The 25,832-nt window shown below is 47.5% G+C and overlaps 1 protein-coding gene across 1 annotated transcript in view; it reads left to right on the top strand.

Moving 5' to 3' along the window:
* Positions 1 to 25,832, top strand: part of LOC144724437 (calcium-activated potassium channel subunit alpha-1-like) — a 169,047-nt gene that overhangs the window by 69,016 nt on the left and 74,199 nt on the right. Inside the window, exons 9-10 of the mRNA XM_078603558.1 lie at positions 9,125 to 9,216; positions 20,171 to 20,281. Of these exons, the coding sequence (XP_078459684.1) occupies positions 9,125 to 9,216; positions 20,171 to 20,281 (203 nt within the window). The remainder of the gene's footprint in view (positions 1 to 9,124; positions 9,217 to 20,170; positions 20,282 to 25,832) is intronic.

Below are 25,832 nucleotides of genomic sequence, written 5' to 3'. Positions count from 1 at the left end.
CTTCCACTTCTGATTCTGTGCCACCAAAGGTGCGCATCACCCTGCGTGTTCGTTTGAATAGGGAGACACTTTGGCTTTAATTTATTGTCCATTAACCAACAAAAAGGCACCAAAGTCATCCATATAGACTTGAAAGTATTGTTGGGGCAAGTGCTGTTCGCGAGCACCTGTTAAGGCTGGCACAGCGCACAAGTTTGGTTGTGTGACCGCCCACACACCGGTCGTCTTTAGTACTGCATCAAGCAATGTACTAATTTAAGGCCGAGTTTATTTAGAGGAAGGCCCAGCAACAGTTCAGATATAACGCGTCGATAATTTTCACCGTGGCCAACGATCGAACTCAGGTGAGGAGGTCCATAGTGCAGTGCATGAACCGCTTGTGCCACCACTCCCCACAACACAGACACGTGTTTATTCATATTCAAAGACAAGTGGTGTTTGCGAGTACCTATGAAGGCCGGCACGGTACACGAGTGGGTGGGTGGGCCAGAACCACCCCCAGCCGCCTTTGTCTTCCGAGTGGCGATGTTTTTACACACCGCACCAGGTACTCATTTGAGGCCTAGGAGAGGCCCAGGACCGGTTCAGATAATTGTCACTGGTGTTGGCCGTAAGCGGGAATCTAACTCGGGTGGCCAGGTTCGTAGTACAGCGCGCTAACCGCTACTCTACCGCTCTACAACACACACATTCATATCCACAGACATGCACACAGATACACAGAAACACCGGAAAACCAAACCAAAATCCACTCGACTGTTGAGACAATTCCTGTTAGCGAGCAGCTATTGTGGTCCAGTAAGACACGTGAGGTGGTCGTGGGAGATAGAATGGCCCTTTTGTTTTCGCGCAGCGCGGCTAATGATGCCAACCTCACCAGCTGCTTGTTTTACGCCGAATTATCGGACCATGCACCGGCCGCCGGGTGCGGACAGCGATTTCCCCCTGGCATGCCTCGCTGACATGTCAGCTGCACCCACGCACGCTCAACTCACTGCTTCGCAGTGTCACTGTGCCACAAAACCACCACACAAAAAAAACGTACGATCCCCTGTACGGCCGAAAACAGATTGTTGGGGTAAGAGCTGTTAGCACGTGTCCACCTTTCGGAGGCCGGCACGACACACGAGTGAGTGGGTGGCCAATACCACGCCTCGGACGCCTTTGTCTCACCAGTGCTGATTTTCACACACAGCACCGGGTACTCATTTAAGGTTGAGTCGATCTAGGGGAGGCCCAGAACCGGTTCACATATTTTCCAACTCTTATTGGTCGTGAGCGGGAATTGAACTTGGTTTACCAGGTCCGTAGCGAAGTGCACTAACCACTACACTATCGCCCTTTGTTATAGAGCCACCATGCTAACACACACACACAAGACAAACATCCATCACTTAGCCCAGTGGTTCTTAACCTTTACTGCAGCCTTGCGCCCCTTTGGTTCTCAATCGTGAATTTTTTAATAATGTTTATATACACATAGGTTTGAAGTTTTCGTGACTGCAGGGATCCATACTCTTTGGTTCTTTGGGTAAAGTCACGTAGGTATAAAATTAATTAAATCACGACGTTTCGGGCGCAACACAAGCATCCGTCATCAGGTGGGACAAGGGGGGAGAGATAGAGAGGGGGGGGGTAGGGGAGGGGGGGTGCTCGCGAGCACTCTCCTCCACCCCCTCTCTATCTCTCCCCCCTTGCTCCCCCCCTCTCTTACCTATATAGCCTCTTGTTACAGCAGCCCTTTTGCCCACTTCAGCAATTGTTTCTTGCTGTGGTTGTCTCACCTGATGATGGACGCTTGTGTTGCGCCTGAAACGTCGTGATTTATTTTATTTTATACCTACGTGACATTACAGAAAGAACCAAAGAGTATAAACACATAGGTTTGATTAAACAAAGTAGTTGGACTTATGTGCCCGTGCTTAATTTGTGTTTTGATGATTAACCTTCGAGAAAGATCTTGCCACGTCTCGCACCCCAGAAAGGGCATCTCACACCCCCAGGGGGTGCAGCGTGACGCCCAGGTAAAGAACCCCTGACTTTGCAAGATAGGCTGCTGCTGTTAATGAGCACCTACTAAGGTCAGCATGCCCCATGGAGGGGTGGTGTGACTATCACCATGTCCAGTTCAAACTGCGGCACATACCGTTGAGTTGACCCTAGTGGAGTGACTGGGACAGCTTCAGATACCACATGAGCTGGTCTCATCACTCCATCTCCCCCAGTGGTCGTCTCTTGGGGGCATTCCCTCCTTCAGCTGCCAATTCATCATCAGCGTCTCCCTACAGCCCCCACGTAAGAACCATTAGCATGCACTGATAAACACCCATTCTCATCATCACCGGCAATGCTCTATCCTATTGCTGGCTGAAGGCCTCCCACCAAGCCGTCGCGTCTTTCGCAGTCTCACAATGCAACAATTTATCGTGCACTTGCTCGGGAGATGATTGCATTGCTCCATCTGAGTGGTGGATGCTGTCTCGGTCACGTTCCATCCTTTGGCTACCACTCTTATCATTAATATCCATCGCCGGACCTCATCCGCCTCTGGTGATGTATCCAGGCAGGCCCATTTTGCTTTTCTTGAAAGTCAATATGTTTAAAATTTGTGTTTGTTCTTTGGCGAGTCCGCTTGCTTTTGTTATCAGTAAATGTGTGGTTTAATCTTCATATATATGTACATATTTGCAGACTTGTTTCACATACCTACGTATGTGCTTAGGGACCAGAAGGTTTTCAGCCATTGCATACTTCTAGCTATTTCATACAGACCAATGAAGGAAATGGAGCAAATGCTAAAAAAGAGTACAAAGACACATAAACGGATACAGTATTGTAAATTAGACTTCTACCTCGAGGGAGACGGGAAAGGAGAGGCGGTTCACGTGGATCGGAGAATACATTCAAATCAGAGACACCGCTGTTAACGTTGAAGAAGAAAAGTGAGTGCATGTGGGCTGCAGACGACCACAGTGAACATCAAACAGAAATGACACAGTGAGATCAGGTCATGTGATGGGGCGTAATGGGTTTTTTGGCATCGTAGGATGATGCAATATGGTGACAGCATGGGTAGAGGTCTTCATCCAGCTGTTGATAGACACATGGTGCTGCTGCTGATGATGATGACATTAACTTGATGTTTCATTACATATCCAGCCAGGTGGTGCAGTGGTTGAGTGTGCGGTTTGCAATCAGAAGGATAGGCACGGAGCTTTATCTTGGTAAGATTGTTCAAATTAACGTAACTTTGTGCGAACGACAAGTGTGGTTGTCCTGTTCAAAGACTGTCTCCTGCCAGGGAATAGGGGATTTTCCACCACTACATCAGGGCTGTAAACAGGAGGTGAGTACTCATATTTGCAACAAAAAACCCACTTTGATTTCACTTTATATGTGTTGCTTATTTAAAATCAACTTTCACGGTGCCTTCCTCTACTGAAGCAATTGTTGGTTCGTGTTCATTTCTATTGGTATTGCTCGAATGAATTTCCATTGGTGATCTTAAGGCAATAGTGGAAGTTCCACATTCCAATGGCAGAGAACAGACTTTCCAGAAGACGGCCCACTGTTGATTCCCCACAAAGAGTTGCTTCGGCTCTTGGTTCTCGTTGGTGAAATATGGCAGTGGTTGAATGGACCACCCAGCCAGGAGTTGAACTCTTCCCTCTGAGTGTGAGATAAGTGCTCTGAGCACAGCACCCCCCAGGCAGATTGCGTGTTTAAGTCTGCAGTGGTTATATGTGTGTGCGTGTTTTTTCACTTTGGTAGATGTATTGTGTCCTGTACTCTTGCCTCTGAATATTCTCATGCAATTTTACAAAACTCTTTTGGAAAAAAAAATGCTATCCCAGTGGAGTTTTAAAAATGAGAGTTTTGCAAATAATGCGATCGGTTGCTAAATACACACACATAAATATAATCTTGACACGTTCAAAACTGCGTATGCATGCATATGTTTATCAATACCACCATTAACAAGGATTGATGAATATATGAATGGTGAAAGAGCCACGAGTCACATCCGTCTCCCCGGGTTGGCACTCGGCATACCCTGCAGGGAGATATTTCCCATTTTGACAGCGGAACATTTTCGAGGGCAATGACAGCAGCTTCAGTGGTTGCAGGGTGCTTTATTACAATCTCTGCTTCCACGCGTCAGGATCTGTTGGGGATAACTCGGCCGTACATTTATACCCCTGAGTGTTTTTTTACCGTGATACGTTCGATGATTTGGGAGGTACGATTTATCGGTTTAAGTGACAGTGATCACTGCGCGATTTCAAGTGGGGATTGTTTCCAAATGAAACGATGGTCGTCCCTTGTTTGACCAGGTGAGAGTACATCGAGATCCGTTGAAACTTCCAATGCAGGTGGTGAGAGGAGCAGTTAAGCAGAGATGGCCGTGGCAAGGGGCCGCATATCTCCGAGAAAGTAATGGCAGCTCAAAATTCCCACGGCAGGAGTGAGTTAATCTAGAGAGGGCAACCATTGTGGACTCGAGGGATATAGGGCCAAGTCAACTTCTGTATGGGAGCTGAACTTGCAAAATTGGACAGTGAGCCGCACCGCTCTATCGAGCACAGTAGTTCGCGACCAATGTTATATTCGTGGGATTTTTTTAATTGTTATTTTAGCTTTGGCACAATTCGTAAGAGTCTACTCTCAAAGATGCGGATACAGGGTTTATAATATAAGGTTCATAGCGTATGTAATGCATTCAGAAATTCCTGTAGAATTTACCACCGAGCTTCAGCAATAAACTGTCATATAGATTGACTCAGAGGAGAGCTCTTTCTGTGAGGCTACCAAGCGGTCGCATAAGCAAAGATTTTTTTTTTATCATGAATGGAATTTTTATGATCACTATTAATAATTAAATATGTGACGGTCACAACAACATGCAGCATTATGGGAATACGGCCAACATCTGGCTGTGCCAGCTTTACGCGACCTGTGACCCCACATCTGTGTGCGGGGGTTGAGGAATAAAATTCCTCCATAAACTTACCCTAGTCCATCCCTCTTCCTCTGTATTGTTTTATATACGTTTATTATTTCACCCGCCTTTAGTTTTTTATTTAATTTCCCCTCCATTGCTGGCTTAGTTATCGTGCTGCCTCCTGACCCCTAGCCTAGCCTCCTCCCACAATACCTTGTTCTAGATTTTTTCACCTCCACAAACTTCTTGAATTTTGTCCCCAGACCTTGTCAGCACTCACCCATGGGATTTTGCTGACGCTGAGCCTGTGTATACCTCGCCAGATTCTGATCTCATCGGCCCTCTCCATCTCTCTGGCTGTGAATCTCATTGACACAAGGCCCATGGTTGGCGCTGGGTCTCGTGATTCTATCGTCCCTGGACGTTGGTGCTTTACCCATACACTTTGCTGGCACCGGGGCCTTGGACTTGCTGCTCAGTTTGAGCGGTCTAAGTTTTAGACGCCCCCCCCCCTCGCTGCCTGCCCCCAGTTTCGCGAGTGTTGCCAAAATGTAAAAAAATCACTTGATAGACCCTTCTAAAGTTGTTAAAATTGTCACGGTACAATTTACCGTGGGTTAAACACAGTAAACCGCCGCATGATCCTTAAAGCATACCTGGAATGGCTCCTAACTCTGCATCGTGCCATCGTCCCAGATTTGTTGCTAGTCGCCCTGACAACAATTGGTCACTTGGGAAACACAATAAGTATAACCAGTAAAAACAAAGTTTTTCACTATAAATCCTTTATATGCGTGGCGGCGAGAGTCCTCTCGTCCTCTGGCTTGAGATGGCTGCCACCTAAGGGTCAGATGATTGTCGGCCAGTATTAAGCAATTGGTAATTAAATATTTAATTTGTTTTCCCTAAACAGTGTAAAATTTTGGAAATTTTTTTCACGAACATTGATTGTCACGCACAACGAGTCTGTGTGCAAAATGTCAGCTCGATTGGATCACGGGAAGTGGGTTAAAAAACGACCGAAAGATTTGCACGGTCGTAAGCAAGCAAGCAAGCACGCAAGCAAGCAAGCGAACTTAATATAAAGGATTTAAAAAGGCACTGGATCTGGAGGTAAAATGACTACGGTGGCAACACTGAGTTTTGCTGGTTGGCTTTAGTTAATGGCTCCTGTCCACTGTTTTGTGTTTGTAGTGCGTCTTGAGATGCAGTCAAATTAATTTTCTTTGCGAGAATTTGTTTTTTATTACGCTGTAACATTTGACTAGGACAAGCTGAAATGTAAAACTGAATCAGGCTGCTGTGCGCATACACGCCGCGTAGATTATTAAGGGCTTTTCACGATGCCTTTCAGCCAACTATATTTTACCACTCATTATCTTCCATTCGGTCATGTTGATGTTTATTCATACGTCACTTTGCGTGTATGGAATACGCGTGCATGCGTGTGTAGGGTTTGCAGACCTCCTGCCCTGGAGATGAGTATTGTGGCTGGCAGATGGCAAGAGATTGATTCGTAGATATGCAGCAGGGTGGGACATGGAAGGGAAAGAGAGTGTTGTGTTTGTGCTGTGTGTGTGTTGTGTGTGTGATTATGGTGATGAACGATAGCGGCGGTGCTACTGTTTTGCACACTCGTGAAACCCATTACGACCCTAATTGTGACCGTGCGTGCAATGAGATGCACACCAAATTATTTAAACTTAAAAGACCTGCGTGTGTGAGTGCAATATGTTATACTCTCTGCTAAGTTGCATTTGCAATAGAGCGTCGCTTGGATTAGAGCTGATGTGAACCGATAAAAGTTGATCCAGACTGTTTCCCTTCCAAGCTAATGTGAGGAATTACTCATCTTCTTTGTGGCCCTGAGCCAAAAGTCATAATTAGACATTTTAATTGCGATAGCTGCCAAACTCTACAGAGCATGACCATTCCTGACTTTCCTTATCAACCGTGGAGGGATGATGGCCTGAGTTGAACCCAAAATAGGATTTGATCTCACAACCTTGCGAGCGTGATTTGAGCAATATACCAACAGCACCACCTTGCAGGATATTGTTAATACTGAATGAAATACGATCGTAATTGTTTCATTTATTTTTCCAGCAATGCTTCACTGACTCCCGAAACTTAGGATCATTCGACAATGGGATCAATGGTAATTCATTTTTAAATGAGTATTTTAGTGACCATGTCGTGTGTGGGAGGAAACCAGAATACCTGGAGGAACCCAGCGCAGGAGGGGCGACACGGACAAATCGGCACAGATGTTTGTTGCGCTGCCATGCCGTGGCTACCTCGTTGATGTTTTACAGCAAACAATGCGATCTGTGATCGTCCGACTGGATGTACAGCACTATACTGTGTTACTGCACAGACAGGCAGCCCAACAGCCAAGGGGAAGCCACAACAAAATCGTGTCTCTTTAACGTCACCACTGCTCACACCCAATTTACCATTAAGAGTACAGTCTGGGAGTGTTGCTTTGCGAATTTATCCAATTAAGTAATTTACAAACAATTTGGCAAAAATGTGTACCTTTGATGCCAGCACACACACGTCATTTTTAAATCCTTTATATTAAGTTTGCTTGCTTGCTTGCGTGCTTGCTTGCTTGCTTACGACCGTGCAAATCTTTCAGTCGTTTTTAACCCACTTCCCGTGATCCAATCGAGCTGATATTTTCCACACAGACTCGTTGTGCGAGACAATTAATGTTCGTGAAAAAAAATTCCCAAAATTTTACACTTTTTAGGCAAAAAAAAAATATTTTACATATATTCAAATAGAACTCATTCATGGCTTTGGCTGAACGTCACAGTGTAAGAGCCCAGAGCGTAACCCCTCCACAGGCCGTGGCGGAGTAGCACAGTTGGTAGCGCCCTCGCTTCCCATGCCAAAGGTCGCGGGATCGATCCCCGCGTCCTCCACAGGCGAATATATTTTAAAATCCTTTATATTAAGTTCACTTGCTTGCGCGCTTACGACCGTGCAAATCTTTCGGTCGTTTTTTAACCCACTTCCCGTGATCCAATCGAGCTGACATTTTGCACACAGACTCGTTGTGCGTGACAATGTATTTTCGTGAAATTTTTTTTCCAAAATTTTACACTTTTTAGGAATTTTTTTTTAATACTTAATTACCAATTGCTTAATGGTGGCAGGCAATCATCTGACCCATAGGTGGCAGCCATCTCAAGCCAGAGGACGAGAGGACTCTAGCCACCACGCATATAAAGGATTTATAGTGAAAAACTTAGTTTTTACGGGTTAATTTTTTAAATCCTTTATATTAAGTTCACTTGCTTGCTTGCTTGCGCGCTTACGACCATGCAAATCTTTCGGTCGTTTTTTAACCCACTTCCCGTGATCCAATCGAGCTGACATTTTGCACACATACTCGTTGTGCGTGATAATTTATTTTCGTGAAATCTTTTTTCCAAAATTGTCCACTTTTTAGGAATTATTTTTTTCATATTTTATTTAAAATACCAACGTGATAAAAATGAAACTCTTACTCAAGAAAAACAGAAATGAATAATAAAATAAAACCGATGCCACTCATATAAAGGATTTATAGTGAAAAACTTTGTTTTTATGGGTTAAATTTTTCTGTATAATGCGCTGGAATTTTTTAACATCCAACGTGTAGCAGATGGTCAACAGGCCCGCATTATTCATGGGGGCAGATACTGGGCTAGAACCGCAGTCCTCTGCAACCGGCGGCAACACAACCGCCGTTTTCCATTAACTGGCGGTGACTTCATCACAGCACTTGTGCCAGGCTAGGTGCACTTTAAGGTCACGTGAAGTGTCGACCGCCCACTGGCAGGAGGTCACGGGACAGACCCAGGTGCCATGGGTTGACTGACTGAGATGACTGATCGATGCCCCATCTGTGTCCCCTACTGTGCCAACTCGCTGTTTTCATTGTTGTGGGCGTCGCTCCAACACACACACTGCCCGTTCAGCAACGTCGCGTTCCCTGCTGTTGTTTTCCACTTCCGTTTCAGTCTAAGTTCTGACTTAAGTCCGTATCTGTTTAAATCAGCTCCATCACATCGAGGGTTCCAAACAAAAGTGGCCGTTTGTTCAGAATATAAGGGCCCTTGAGTAAACGGTTTCGAGCGCGCGAACACGCCGGCTCACACGGGTTTGTGGTGTTTGTGTGCCGCGTCCCAGGCCATGTTCGCTCGCTACGTGCCAGAGATCGCCGCTCTCATCCTCAACCGGAGGAAATACGGTGGCGAGTACCTCCCGACCCGCGGGCGCAAGTGAGTGCCAACCACTGACGTCGCAGCTGTTCAGAGCATTATCACTCAACACTCCCCTCTGTCCGTGTGTGTGGACTGATCCCCATCTGTTCCACACTGCCTTCTACTCCCGTGGGTGGACTAATCCCCATCTGTTTACGGCACCTCCAATTAGCACGGTTTTTCTACGTACGGTGCTAAAGAAGTTCAATATACATACAGTGAGGGAAAAAAAGTATTTTATCCCCTGCTGATTTTGTACGTTTGCCCACTGACAAAGAAATGATCAGTCTATAATTTTAATGGTAGGTTTATTTGAACAGTGAGAGACAGAATAACAACAACAAAATCCAGAAAAACGCATGTCAAAAATGTTATAAATTGATTTGCATTTTAATTAGGGAAATAAGTATTTGACCCCTCTGCAAAACATGACTTAGTACTTGGTAGCAAAACCCTTGTTGGCAATCACAGAGGTCAGACGTTTCTTGTAGTTGGCCACCAGGTTTGCACACTGTGACGATGCATCGATTCATCGATCAATGTTGATCCCTAAGCTCGTAATACATGCATCGGTGTAGGAATTAATGTTATTACATTTGTATATGCCATATGAAATGTTAAAATTGTCCTTCCAGCCACCATAGTCTGCTGCATTCAACACCGTGTCCAAAGATAATCGATTTTCTGAATCGAATCATGACCCCGAATTGTAACAGTTGATTACTTTGCAGGAGTGGGGGGGGGGGGCGAATAATTACCACTCCCCCAGCCCCAATAATCAATATCATTGTAGTCAGTTCCATTACGATTAACATACAGACCACCATTGCCATGAGGCATGACATATCCACTGCCAGGTGACGGCCTCCGTGCGACGTCACGGTCCTGCGGTGACACAATCCATCTCACGACTGCGAATAATGGATTCGCATGAGCATGAGTTGATGCGTGTATTATGGGGGTTTAACTGATATTAATGGTTTCATTCATGGTTGCACATGTAATATTATACACTGCAATTCAAATTGCTGGATTTCTTAGATCCCAACACATTTTTTATTCTCCCTCTCACACTCAATTTTGTCACATTTTACACAGAATTTCAAACAAACTTGTTTCAGTTACATGCACTGAAGAATTGAGTTAGTCAAGTGAAATATAATTTAAAGGGTCCTAAGGGGTAAATATCATTCGTTTATAAGTATTGTTTGATGATTTTACTTCATAAATCAAATGTCTTTGTAAAGCGTCAGGTAAACGCGAGAGATGTATGTTATTTAATCTGTTTTCCTGCTCAGTGAAGCCACAAATAAATTACATCCGACTAATGCACGGATGTCTGACTCCCGAGTGGAGAATTTTTTAGTTTTAATTACCAAAATAGTAATCGTGTGTCATTAAATGTACATGTGCGTTTCATCTGTGTGTGTACAGTATTCATGTCTGCACACACCGGTCTGTTCTTTCAAGTTTTGTCAAGTGGCCTTTCCTCTTCCCTTGACGGCACTAATTTCCAGAGGTGTGGACTCGAGTCATGTGACTTGGACTCGAGTCAGACTCGAGTCATGAATTTGATGACTTGCGACTCGACTTGGACTTGCATAACAATGACTTTGTCCCACCTATGAGATGTGGACTCGAGTCATGTGACTTGGACTCGAGTCAGACTCGAGTCATGAATTTGATGACTTGCGACTCGACTTGGACTTGCATAACAATGACTTTGTCCCACCTCTGCTAATTTCTCAGCAACATTACTCCCTTAGGCCCTTTGAAATGTGCGTATTTTCTTTTCATCTCGGCAGACTTTCATTTTTTTTCATGCAGCAAAATTGATTGAAGTGCGGTGGCAATTAAAACATTTTTAACTTCGTTAAAGGGCAGCGGACGTGCCGTGCAAGTTTGTGGCCTCAATTCGCTCTCATTGCTCCGGTGAGAAGCGCACGTCCTCGGCGGACACTGCTCTGCGGCGTCTGAGTGGTCTCTACGCTTCTCGTGAGCCAAATTGCCGCCTGGTAATTCGTGCGGGAAATTAAATTGAATCGCGGCGCTTCACCCGAAACGTTGATGGCCAAGGAACCATCTTACGTCATTCGCAAGCTTCTTCTTCCGACCATTTTCCACAAAGTCAACGTTGGAGGGAGAAGCTGCCGTGGTCACCGGTTCTATGTCTTGGCACAGCAGTTGGAATAATGGGGGGCAAGATTATTAAAGGATCTGTCCAACCGGCAACGTAAATGGGGAGACCACGGTTAGTCGGTTGTGCATGGTGCGAGAAAATGTGGCTGCTCCCACCTCTTTAAAGATGTCTGGCCACGTGTGGAAGAGTAGGCCAAATACCCCCATATATACCCATTTACACGGCTTGTTGGACTGAGGTGGTGGAGGGGCGGGGGGGATTTAAGAAACCTGTTCCATTGTTTCAACTGCCACAACGGGAGATGTAATTTAACCGGCCGCCTCTGCATGGCAAGTCAAGTGTGCTGATCGGGTAAATTGTTTATGTTTATTGCTGTAGATTATATATATTTGCAGCAGTCCGGTAACTGGTTTGTTACAGTTTGTTTTGATTTCCGTTACTGGCAATGCCATGGACACTTATTTTAACAACTCTCGTACGAGGAGCAGAGGCCTCTCTTTGTCAGGTCCATAGTAAAGCGCCACTCGATGGGAGGCCACTCCGTCTTCTCTAGAATGCCCTTCTGGGACTCCTCATTGCCATTGCTCCCTCTCCCTGTGCACATACTGGCTCAAGCCTCCATTTGAATCGGACTCATGGCCTTTCCCAATCACAACACTCCCCCTCTTCCCTCCCCTCGGCGCTCGATCCACACTCTTTTTACGACATATTTACACATTCCTGCGGAGGGAGCTGGTAGGAACGTTTGGTTGCTCGGTCAATGGCCAGGGTCAACGGCGGAGTGGTGTATTCCACAAATATGCCCGAATGTGAGGGCGGGCACAAGCCGGCGTGAGTAGGTTAAACGTTGAATTTTATAAGGGCACCACGGAGTGACCAGCCCCTCCCCACCCAGCCCAGCCCCTCCCCACCCTCCCCACCCAGCCCCACCCTCCCCACCCAGCCCCTCCCCTCCCCACCCAGCCCCTCCCCACCCTCCCCTCTCCACTCAGCCCCACCCCTCCCATTTTTGGATGCACGACGGACGGACACAATAATCCCCTGTGAGATTGTGGAACCAGTGGGTTCCTACCAGTATCAGTCGTATATCCTTTAGCCGCTGTTGCACAAGTCTCGCTTATTGATTAGATTGACCAAATTGCTTAAAAAGATGAAGATGATCGATTAAAATGGTGCTCTAGATGAATCGTCAAGTGGGAATGTTGGTTTTATACTTTATCGTCGTAAAATGTAATTTGATCAAATTAAGCAATGAAAGCTGTGAAATATTAACCAATTAAATAGAATGTGAACGCTTTGAACACTATTATGCTTTTAGAGCAATATGTACAAATTATACACTTCAAGGACCATGGGCATTGTTTTAAGACCGTTAAATGCAACGCTTTGTCATAAATAGCCTTTTAATTAATATTTGATTACAATTTATCGAGGAGTGCACCATTAAATTCGATAATATCTACTTTATCTATTCTGCCACGACGTTCAATAAAGATGATGCCTGAATAATTACCCGCCAATTAGTCACCATTCAAGGGATGTTTAAGCACCTACAAAATTACGGTCAATTTCATAACTGATTACTCTTTAAAGACTGCTATTAAATAAATAAGTATCCCGTATATACAAGTCACAGTTAAAGTGTAAACCTTTAAGAGTCCCGATGCTTAAGCAATGTGTAGATTAGTGGCACTGGGCCTCAGGTTGAATCTCCACAATCATATGGCAGATGCCAGGCAGGAGTATTTTTTTATTGACTTAAAGTTGATGATCAGTAACAATGGGGGTTGTGACTGAAATTAAATTACCTTTAACCCATTGATCCTGCATCCCTCCCAGGACAACCTTGGCTTAGTTTAATCTTTGATGGCTCTCAATCAGCACGGTGTGGCCTGCGTACGTACGTTGTTGTGTGCCCTGACTCTGTAGGCAAAAGCTGATTTTAAACGAACTGTATTAGTACAACACACATCATCCACGTGGCAACATTCATGAACGGAGCCTACCTCTCGGTACACTGAGGCACACACTCAAACCTTGCATCTTAAAAGAGTTGACCAGCCTCAGCTTTGCATCGGCTGTTGATATACAACCAGCACGTGCCTTCATTAGTCCTCCGCGAAATGTCAGGTCTGGCTCCAACTCCCTCCGCTCTGTCCAATTTAGAGCATTCCTCATTTCAATGTCTGGACCCTTCCCCCAAAACCCTCAAGCAGCTTCGTATTTTTCTTCCTCTTGGCCTCTTTCCCAACATCCTTCCTTACAGAACTCCCTTCATTCAGCTTTCACCTCGGAGAATGTGCCCAACCCACATCTGGCATTTGCTGAATGTGCTTTAAATCAAAGTAAAACTAAAATATCCCTGTGTTGATTTCAGTGGAACGTGAAAGAGTGTTCTGTCTCCCTTGTCAGCCTTGAGGCGTTTGTGAAAATGTCATATTTCTATGGTGAGGGCCAGTATCTCCATAAGATGACCCGCAAACTGGCACCCCATTTTTGTATCGACTCCCTAGGAACGGCGGAGGGATGAATCGAGCCCTGACCGACATATGAACTGGAGAGCTTCCAATCGCGAGCCGAGCGCCCCTGTCAGAGCAGCGCTCAGGCCAGACCCTCCCTAAATAATACACGGCATTTCGGAAAGCTTGGACTGGGGCCAGCCGCTGGCAAGAGATACCCCTATTCCTCACATGGCCGAGCGCATTAAAGAAATATCTGCGGCATATTCATATCAGATTGCCTGCCCCGCGGAATCGAATAAATAAATGACTTCGCTTCGTTGCCACGCGTGTTCCCTGCGCCGGTGACGGTGGGGGAAATGATTGCCTGCCCGGCGTGCGTGTGCGCGCGCGCTTGGGGAAACTCTAGAATGGGTCGTTTGTCACACTTGTCTGCAATAGGACTCCTTGAACCGGAGCCAACCCAGCCCCGTCAACCCCCGCAGCTCCCACTCGCTCACCTCCACGCCGTGTGGCTGTCCCCACTCTCAGTTCGAGACCGTTTCCAATCGCGAACCGGGGCGTCGCTTGAAACGGTGGGGAAAGTTTATTAGATTCCCCCCCCTCGTCCCCCCACACCTCTCACCGCCGCCCACCGCCTCTGTGCACCCAGCAGCATGCACCCCCGCTCATGGTGCAGAAGTGAGAGTGAGGGATTGTGGGGAGAGGGGTGGGCTAAGTCTGGTTTAACACGTTCGTGACCCGTGTGAGAGAGCTGCTCATGAACGATGCAATGAAGAGTCCTGTGGACGGCAAAAAAAACATTGACGAAGAAAACAGAAACAGGTAACACCACAGGTACCCGATTGTCAAAGCCGTGCATGGCGGGGTAAAGTGTGGGTACACCCAGATCTTCCTAGCCAGACGTCCGGTTAGCGTGGAAGAGTAGACCAAACATCCGCAAGTTGAGGTTCTTCTGCCAGCAGTTGCAGCGCTTCGACGGTACCCTCTTTGACTTAGAAACGAGGGCAATACGTACCACACGGTGCCCTTGTCATCTGCACGTTCGTGCGTGCATGGCAATCGGTTGCATTCGTTACTCTCTAACATTCCGCCGGAAATGTTTACCGGATCCTGACATTCGGAAACCGGTAATCGGTTCCGAAAAGAGTTGAACCGTTTTGTTTGCGGTTATCGTTGAACAGGCCTCGTTAGAATCCAGACATCCGCCGATGATTGCCGGGCACTCGTGGCGATGCACGCCTGTAGTCCAGGGTTGGTGGGTCGCAAAAATTCGTGAAGCTCGCTGCGCTTGGACATTGCGTTTGGCATCGCATGACGAGCCCGTGAATGGCAGTTACAGCAAGTTTATTGAGTGTTAATGGTGGGAACTTCCTGGTTACACACCAGCCCACAGGGGATTATTGTGTCCGTCCGTCCATCGTGCAGGGAGGGGCTGGGTGGGGATGGAGGGGCTGGGTGGGGAGGGGAGCGGCTGGGTGGGAAGGGTGGGGAGGAGCTGGGTGGGGAGGGTGGAGAGGGGCTGGGTGGGGAGGGTGGGGCTGGGTGGGGGGTGGGAGGGGTGGGGCTGGGTGGGGAGGGGCTGGTCACCCCATGGTGCCCTTATAAAACTCAACGTTTAACCTACTCACGCCGGCTTGTGCCCGCCCTCACAGTCGAGCATATTTGCGGAATACACCACGCCGCCGTTGACCCTGGCCATTGACCGAGCAACCCAACGTTCCTACCAGCTCTCTCCGCAGGAATGTGTTAATCTCCACAAGGCAAGTTAGTTTTCTCCCACGTGTATATAACGCAACGGTGCAATTCTCATTGATGGAGTTGGCCAAACATCTAAATAGAGGACCGCAGAGCTTGGGTAATTGTTACCACCTATTCAGGCGGCCTCTCTCCTTGTCGGCATTAAAAAAATGAAACGACTGCATTTTAAGATGAAATTTGCACGAGTGACATATAAAATACAATTAAATATTGACTGAAAGCTTTCGTGACTGCAGGAATTCATATTCTTTGGGTCTTTCGGTAAAGCCACGTAGATATAAAAAAAAAATAGTAAAAAAATATCACGACGTTTCGATCGCAACACAAGCAATCGTCATCAAATAGTCTAATTAACCCAGCGGTCGGTTACATAAAACACCGTAATCCATATTTTTTCCATCACTTCATTTGTTTACTGTAATGATATTGCTTTGTCAGATCGCAAATCAAGGATTCATTGTTTTTTTGGGTGATTTTTTGCAACAAACCAGAAGTTTTATGAATTAATGGCCTCAGCCAGGTCACTTACAACTGCACTACAGAAACAAACGTCCATTAGTTGTTCTTCACTGAATTCAGGGTAGCACGACTACGCTGGCGAGCGTCTAAAACGATGTTGTACGACGGCATGTGGGTGGGCAGCAGCTAGTTGGAGCAGAGCGTGAGGGATCGCCGCCCTGACCTGGGTGAGTGCAGCCCAAATGCATTCATTCAAGAGGTGGCACTCTTTTGGGACCACTGCTCGACATGGCAGGATGCCCTTGCTGATGCGCTTCGTATCAGAGGCTGCAATGGGTCCAGTGCAATCGTTCGGGGTGTAAGGAGGCGTCGACTAAACGATTGATTGCTGTTTTCAACCTCATGATACATCAACTTGCGTGTGTCTGAATCTTTTTGTTGTTGTGGTTTATATATTTTGCCGGTGAACCCCCTCCAATCCTTAGTGGCTGCTAAATTCACCCCGATGTTAAACAAAACATATCTTACTAGATTCGAAGCTTTCGTGAGTGCAGGAATTACTCTTTGGTTATTTCGGTAAAGTTACGTAGAAAGAAATAAAATAATAATAGAATACGACGTTTCGATTGCAACACAAGCAACCATCATCAGGTACAAATGAATGAGAAAACAAACATAGTAAACTTAGAGATATAATGCAATACAACACAGAGAGTCAGTCAACACAACAGTCAACACCCTACCTGGTTGATTTCGTTCTTCCAAAGATTGCTAAATTTGAGAGGGAGACAAAACATAGACACGGAGACACACAGACAGACACACAAGCAGAGAGAGACACACAAGCAGAGAGAGACACACACAGAGACACAGAGAGAGAGAGAGACACACACACACATATATTATTTAATTTAATTTCTTTCTACGTGACTTCACCGAAACAACCAAAGAGTAGAACATATCTTCTTGACTGTGCATAGTGACATTGCATCCACCGCTAAAGATTGTGCTCTCCTCGTTGAAGCTCCGCTAAGCTAATGGGCACCACGCGGAGCATCATGGCCCTTGATCGGATATTAGAGCACATTCTTAAGTGCAGCTATTCGATGATTACGGCCCAATTAGCAGTAAATGGCAAGCATCTGTTGGTTTCGCTCTTCAAATCAGCCTCCACAGCTCCGACGGCTTGCATCGCATGCCGGCAGCGCACAGTGTGCTGCTCTACAGTCTGAAACAACGTGTTTGGTGACGACGCTGCTGCATTGGCAGCGGTGCACAAGCAAGAAAGAACAACACACCCAGCACACTTATCATAACGCTGTCTTAAAAGGAAAATTGTTTAACAGGCAAAAATTATGGTAAAGGTCCCTTCTCTCAGCTATGCAACGTCGCCTATTGTATGTGTTCCCTCTCAAGGCAGGATTATTGATGGATGTGTTGGCATATTCTGTTACGTAACAGCATTGTGTGCTGCGACAGAGCTCAATATAAACACTGCATAGCAAGATTGATGATTGAAGGATCCGAGGCGAAATACCTGCCAGGCAAGCATGGGCAGCAGGGGAGTTCGATGGTTACACTCGTGCCTCGGAAAGAAGAGCCTGGGCTCGATTCCTGACTCGGATGCCTTTCTGTGTGAGAGTTTTGATGTTAACTACCTCGCCTGGTATACAGGAGGTTGTGGGTTCGATCCTGACCCTGACGCCTGCCGCCTGCTGTATATTTGGAGTCTGCGTGTTATCCCCGTGGTCGTGTGGATTTTTCTCCGGGTCCTCCGGTTTTCCCTTCCACATTTAGAAAACGCCCGTTTAGAGTAGTTGGCTGCTATAAATTTCCACATGATAAGCCACGCCACTGAGATATCATTTGTGGCCAGGTCGCTTCTGGAAAATAGTTATATACCTCAGTGGGCCTTACCTGGTAAAATAATAATAGTAGTTAAATAGTTGATGTTATCCCCCTGTTCTGCGTGAGTTTCGTCCGAGTTCTCTGGTTTCCTCCCATAGCTTGCCTAGGTTATTGCAACAACAACAACAACATTAAATGTAACTGGTATTGGCCAAACATCTCAATGCTGCAAGTTACTCAACCGGGATTTATGCAGCAGCAGCAGCAACATCACCAACGCTTGGCAGGACGCTCCTGCAAAAGAGGTCTGTGAGGCTGAGCGAAGCTTCTCTGGGCATTCAGGGGCTGAGTCACAATCAGAATGCCTCTTTGAGTCGTTCCGCCGTGCGATTTCGGCAATTATAGGAAAAATAGTATTTGCTCGGTGTCAATACCAATAGCACCGTCGATATTAATTGTCGAAGGCCGTAATGACGCGGTGGCGACGGCGGTGTTTAGCCAGAGTTTTAACTCGCGCTCTCTCGATCCGCGTCTGTACGCGAGCACGATTCTGTATTCCTCGAGCATTCACGACGTGATGGACAATTTATATTCTCGTGACAGCTCAAATAACCACCGTGCGGCTTTGCCCGCTCACAGTGTGTTTCTCGTTGCGCGTGTGTGGGCACGTGTGTGTTTGTGTGTGTGGGCACGTGTGTGTGTGTGTGGGCACGTGTGTGTGTGGGCACGTGTGTGTGTGGGCACGTGTGTGTGTTGGCCTACGTGTGTGTGTGCACGTGTGTGTGCACGTGTGTGTGTGTGCACGTGTGTGTGTGCACACGTGTGTGGGCACGTGTGTGTGTGCACGTGTGTGTGGGCACGTGTGTGTGTGCACGTGTGTGTGTGCACGTGGTAATTATAGGGACTGCAGCGTGCCACTAAGAGGTGGGGCCTTACCATCAGCCCCACCAAAACTAAGCACCTGCCTGGGTATTTTGTACCATCGGACACTCCACCCCCACAACTTCCAATCGGTGATGGGGCAGTAGTGGAGAGAGTGGAGAGTTTCCCTTACCTGGGCAGTGTGCTTATGACCGGCTCCAGTTTAACAGCAGAGGTCTCACTCCGAATCAGTCGAGCGGCAATATCTTTTTATCGGTTGCGTAACGCTGTGTGGAAGCTACCTGGTCTGTCGCTCCGAACGAAGCTTCAGGTCTTCTCGGCCACAGTCATTCCTCCCTTCTCTACGCTTGCGAAACGTGGACACCCCTAATGGAGCATCTTCGCCGGTTGGAAACATTTAGGCTGGCCTGCCCACGATCCATCCTGGGTTTAACCAGGCTGGATTGTGTGAGGAGCTCACAAATCCTTGAAAGATCTGGGCAAAGTCCCATCGGTGAGCTCCTCCGGCAGGCAAGGCTGCGTTGGCTGGGTCATGTAGCCCGCATGCCCAGCCACCGCATACCTTAACAGCTTTTGTTCGGCCGGATTGAGGGGGCTAAACGGGCGCGGCACGGGCTAGAGAGGAGATGGAGTGATGTGGTACAGGAGGACGTGGAGCTGAGTGGACTTGCCGATGACTGGTACCAGCGGTGTCAAGATCGGCCTCTGTGGAGGAGGCTCGTGAAGGACGCTATTGGGCTGTTGGAGGCAGTCGCCCTCCAACAACAACGGAGGGCGGAGGAGCGACGCTCACAGCAACGAGCGGAGCGCCGGGTGGCTAAAGCACAGCAAATTGGTACAGTAGGGGGCACAGGTGGTGCATCAGCCAGTCATCTCGGTCATCTCGGTCAGTCGACCCGTGGCACCTGGGTCTGCCCCGTGACCTCCTGCCAGCGGGCGTTCGACACTTCACGTGGCCTCAAGGTGCACATGGCCTGGCACAAGCGTCGTGGTGACGTCACCGCCACTTAGTGGCGAATGGCGGTTGTTGTTGTTGTGTGCACGTGTGTGTCGGCACGTGTGTGTGCACGTGTGTGTGGGCACGAGCAGCAACAGTGGTATAGGGGGGGAGTGGTAGAGTAGCGGTGAGCGCGCTGCACTACGAACCCGGTGAGCCGAGTTCGAATCCTGCTCATGGCCAACGCAAGTGACGATTATCTGAACCGGTCCTAGGCCCCCCCACCCCTTAGGTCAGCTCAGCCTCAAATGAGTACCTGGTGCGGTGTGCAAACACCGCCACTGGGGAAACAAAGGCGGACGGCCATGGTACTGGCCACCCACACCCTCGTGTACCGTGCCGGCCTTCATAGGTGCGCGCTTAACAGCAACTTGCCGCAACACTCTGTTCATGCTAGACGGGGGATCTCTTGTCTTTGTCGTGCAGGCACGTGGTGGTGTGTGGACACATCACGCTGGAGAGCGTCTCCAACTTCCTGAAGGACTTCCTGCACAAGGACCGCGATGACGTCAACGTGGAGATCCTCTTTCTGCACAGGTGAGCAATGCCGCCTACCCCCCCCCGCCGCCCCTTCTGCCCCCCCCCACTTCCTCTCCCGTGCCTTCCTCGTGCATTAAACAGCAGCAGTGGCAGCCGCCGTGACCTCGTGCATATTGGTTTCCCATACCTGTCAACCCCTTATCAGTGCCCTACCTTATTACAGACCAATTCAGACCTTATTGGTTACTCCGTGTTCCTTATACATCTCAACGTTCATCTTACAAAGTCCCATCACAAGGGAGAAACACAAACAAATAGACACAAACATTTTCCCGTATTGAAACGGATGTACGCTGTATGGACCTGAAAACTCAATTCCCCTGTACAAGAATACGGCTACACCGTATGGGTTGACAGGTATGGTTTCCGTTCGTGTCTCCCAAGCAGTGATGCTGCCAAAGAAACGGTGGCTTTTGTCGGGAGGAGGGAAGACGCTTGATTGGTTGCTGCACCCCCCCCACATCCCCCCCCCCCCCAGTGGATACATTCTGGCTTTAGCTCTTGTTATCATTTCATCTGGGGACACTCCGCACAGTTTTCAGCTCGCTCTCGTCCAGAGAGAGATAAGGGCTCAGACAAGCGGGGAGGCGGCCACGCGATGAGCCGGTGCCAAACAAGCATTGCCCAGGTTCTGCGTTCCTCTCTATATTAAGGCGTTATTGGTCAGTTAATGTGTTTACACGCGGGAGGAAACCGGAGCACGCGGGGAAATCCCACAGCGTGCGATCGGGAAGCTACATTCCACACAAACGGAACAGGTGGGGGAGTCCACATTTTTTGCTGTACTGCCTTCTTCTGGCATGTCAGGGTTTTGACACCTTAAATCCCACAGGACGGGAGTCGATCAAACTCTGTGCTATCCGCCAACCTTCGCACCCCCACCCCCCCACACAGTGCTGGATTACAAGCATGCGCCACCGCCTGCCTGTCTAATGGCTGGCGCAGTAAGCGCGCATTTAAATCCCAGTCGGGGTTTGTCTCAGCCCTTCACACCTCCTCCAGAATAAGATGAAGAGGGTATGGGAAGTCAACAGAAGCTACTCCTTATGATAGACTGGTCCCTGCCATTATATTGCGGTTTTGAAATCAATTGTCCAGGTCTACTGATGGGGGTGACCACTGCCCAATATTTGATTTGAGCAGCGAGATACTCTTTGATAATGACATTTGGTTTGAGCCTGGCAGGCAGGGACCAACATCACCATACGTTGTACAGTGTTCCCTTTATATAAAGGAAAATTATTCATGTAAAAACTGGGGTTCTGCATTTTTTATGTAAAAACAAAAATGCAGAACCCCCGTTGACCAAAACATCCAGATATTTTTAATGTATTTTTCCTTCAGACCAAAACACGTTAAACTGTATTTTTGTGTGTGTAGGATCTCTGTAAAGAAAAAAACTAAACATCAATATTCCCTAGAGTTTTACGAGGGTGTGAAATACTAATTGTGCGTTATCTTAACAAATATTCGGAATTCTTCACCTCACTGCCACCCTCGTAAACTAAACTCTTTTTATTTTACCAGGTAAGGCCCACTGAGCTATTAGCTTCTTTTGCAGAAGTGACCTGGCCACAAATGATCGCTCAACGAAGTGCCTTATCATGAGGAAATTTACAGCAGCCAAATACACTAAACGCACGTTGATTTATGTGGAGGGAAAAACCGAAGGACCCGGAGAAAAATCCACATGACCATGGGGAGAACATGCAAACTCCAAATATACAACCACCATCAGAGTCGAGATCGAACCCACAACCTCCTGTAAACCAGGCGAGGTAGTTAACATCTCGCCACCGTAACGTCGTGAAGTAACAGTGCAATGTAAGGCGGCGCTCACGATGATGGTGGTGGCGTGATGCTTTCGTTTTTTTGTGTTCGTACGTTACCTGCCAATGCAGCCGCTTAAACGTTGGTTGATTTACCTCGTGGGTGCTGTGAAGAGGAAATAATTATCCTCACCTGGCGACCGGGCCTAAACTCATTTAAAGCTGTATAACGGGCATTGTTTTGGTGTTGAGGCACCACTGACAGCTTCGTGCAATCCATACAATATTTTCACCCAGCCAGCACATCACTGTACTTGTACCACAGCTATAATCATGGCCATCGTGCTTCAGACACGGAACAAAATGTAACCCCCTGAGTGGCGTGAGGCTCTCCTGACGAAGATTTCAGCAGGGCCCTTTCTTTTTAAAAGTCAGAGTCCCAGAGTCGACATGCTCACATTGGGGTGGCACTCATCTCCATCGGCTGTTCTGAGCAAGTGGCAAAAATTCTACATTCTCATGGCAGGGCCAGTCCCTTTATCTCCTATATTTTAGTCATGTATCTAGGGCCCAACTTTACAGCCTTCAGTTCGCAACACATTTCGATATGTGTGCTAAGCCAATTACTGAAACTTTTACTGTTTTTTTAAGCACGCAATTATTGATTACGCAATATAAAGATTTTAATGCTACTGGGAACGAGGCCTGAGCTGCACCGTGCCATTGCAGGAACAACGCCCCAGTGCGGCCTGGGCCTGTCACTTAATGCCGGTGAACACAAATTATTATACTGGTAGGAACCTCCTGGTTACACCAGCCCACAGGAGATTATGGTGTCCGTTCCTCCGTCGTGCATCCAAAAATGGGAGAGGTGGGGCTGGGTGGAGAGGGGAGGGTGGGCAGGGGCTGGGTGGGGAGGGTGGGGCTGGGTGGGGGGTGGGAGGGGTGGGGCTGGGTGGGGAGGAGCTGGTCACCCCGTGGTGCCCTTATAAAACTCAACGTTTAACCTACTCACGCCGGCTTGTGCCCGCCCTCACAGTCGGCCATATTTGCGGAATACACCACGCCGCCGTTGACCCTGACCATTGATCGAGCAACCCAACGTTCCTACCAGCTCCCTCTGCAGGAATGTGTTTTCCCATGGCAGGGGCCAGTCTCTGTATAGGACGACAACCGATGGCTTTCCCATAGTAGTACTCATTTGGTTGACCCTGGAAAGACAGTGACCTCAGTCGACCCTTGATTGGAGTTTGCTGCAGCACCGCCCGGCCAGGTGGGTGACGATAGACACTTTGTCTGCGGCATTGCCTCGCGAGTGCGTTACCCCGTGTGTTGTGACATCCTGTGCTGTTGTGCTTAAGTTTGCGAACTCATCTTTGAAAATATATAACTTGGCCATAGGCGAAGAAGAGGGAGGATATATTTAATCTGGCGCAGTTATCGACCTATGCTGTTGAGAGCCGGGTTGAATCGCCCCTTATTCACCCGGCGCTTGGGGGAGACCCTCAGTGCATCTGTGGAAGCTTCACCCATTCCGAGAGCAGTCACTGGGGCTGTGATAAACAGCTATGGAAGGGAAAACGGTTCTGTCCTTCGCGTGCTCGCCATCGATTAGCACTCACAGGAAATGTGAATCAACTCGCCCTCCCTTCTCCCCGACGCTCCACACCTCCCATTGTGAGCACAACAGAGGCAGAGGCTCATTGTCATTCTGTACGAGTATCCTGTCCCCTGGTCCCATTTGGTGCAATTCTCCACCCGCCACTTTACAAGCTCCTTTCTCTTCACCAAAATGGAAACATTCGTCCGATGTTCGTGGAGCGACGATCTCAAACACGCGCCGTGGCGTCGAGCCTGCCGATACAGCGCGAGCACACTCGGTGTGTCGATGGCGTCTGTTCGTCTAATCCCATGGTGCCCTTGTCCTTGGGTAGCAACAGTGGCGCTCGGCAATCCACGAAGAAACAAAGTTGCCCAACATTATAGATTTGAAGCTTTCGTGACTGCAAGGATTCATACTATTAGGTTTTTTCGGTAAAGTCACGTAGGTAAAAAATTTAAATTAATAAAAGTAAAATAAAACAAATTAAAAAATTCACGACGTTTCGGAAGCAACACAAGCCTCCGTCTTCAGGTGGAACCGTCACAGCCACGACAGCTGTATCAAGTAAATGAGAGATCACAAGAAATACTACCCCGTATATATAATGGTTGAGGGGGGAAGGGCCAGGAACGGCACACTTTTTTATTAATATGGTAAGGTGAGGCTTAAGACCAAGAGTAGACTGCATAACGAAGGACTGAGCCTTTGTTATGGAGAGGTGCGGTTTTTAACTAACACATGGCATACATAACAAAAGTGTGAAAAAAGAAAAGCAACATTACCACCTTGGGCAAAACTTCTCCTCACACAATTCGATTTGTGCTATCACCTCTTGTTTGATAAAACAGCAGATAACGATATTTTTTCCATTCCCTTCATCAGCACCGTTGCAGTTTTGCACCAAAATAGTTTTTTTTTTAAATCAAAGTCGAAGGATGAAACTGCATGCCCTTAATAATTGGAAACACTCACAAGTCCCACGTGTGACCCCTTATTTTAAGCGTAATTAATTCGGGAGTGAGGGGAGACAGCCTTGCAGAGCTCCCTGCGATGTGAGCATCTCGTCCTTGCAGGGAACAACGCCCGCCAGGTGATAACGGCGGAACTGCCGCTGCCGTCACTTCGACTGCCCTCTAAGCAGAGGTGTGGACTCGAGTCATGCGACTTGGACTCGAGTCAGACTCGAGTCATGATTTTGATGACTTCAGACTCGACTTGGACTTGCCTCATCTTTGACTCGACTTGACTCGGGACTCGAGAGCAAAGACTTGAGACTTACTTGTGACTTGCACAACAATGACTTTGTCCCACCTCAGAGGTGTGGACTCGAGTCATGCGACTTGGACTCGAGTCAGACTCGAGTCATGATTTTGATGACTTCAAACTCGACTTGGACTTGCCTCATCTTTGACTCGACTTGACTTGGGACTCGAGAGCAAAGACTTGAGACTTACTTGTGACTTGCATAACAATGACTTTGTCCCACCTCTGCCTCTAAGCACCAAGCAGTGCCTCATGCTCCACAGCGATTGGCTCACAGTTAGACATCTGATGCACGGGTTGCATAAATTAATAACCAGATTAAAGGATGCTTTCGCGCAGTCGTTAGTGAACAGGCCATGACAATTTATCACCTGCTTCAGAGACAATTGGCTGCCTTGTTTTGAATCCATAGTTACCCAGCGACCTCTAGTGAGCATCCGACTTTCCATAAATCATAGAGCCAGTTAGGGAAAAAAAGCTGTCTCCTGTCCAAAGACAACAGAGCACACAACCATTTTTCAGAATAAACATCACAGACTCCTGCCAATGTATTTTACAGTCTTCATTTATCTTCTCCGTAGACTCTGCTCTCCGACGGCACAAAAGTATCTACCTCACTGCCGCTGACATTTAGCGTACGACCAAATTAAACGAAATCACCAATTTTTATTTCCTTTTCTCAAACAAATACTTGCGATCGCGGTTTCGGCATCACGCCATGAGATGTGTCATGGAGCAATGTATGCAGAAGAAGTGGAGCTTATTTCATGAGGACTTTTTTATCTCATGAGGACTTCTTCCATAAAGATCCTTCCAGTGACCTTGTTAAACCTTTACACAGTAGGGGGGCCATGCTTCTCCATGTACTCTGCCTATGAGATCTTGGGTTTCATGACAGTCACGCAAATACATT

Source organism: Lampetra planeri, chromosome 20 (assembly GCF_965212315.1).
Source record: "Lampetra planeri chromosome 20, kcLamPlan1.2.h2, whole genome shotgun sequence".
NCBI classification, from domain to species: Eukaryota; Metazoa; Chordata; class Hyperoartia; order Petromyzontiformes; family Petromyzontidae; genus Lampetra; species Lampetra planeri.
Note: the sequence above shows the minus strand (reverse complement) of the source record. Positions and strands in the feature narration are given on the sequence as shown.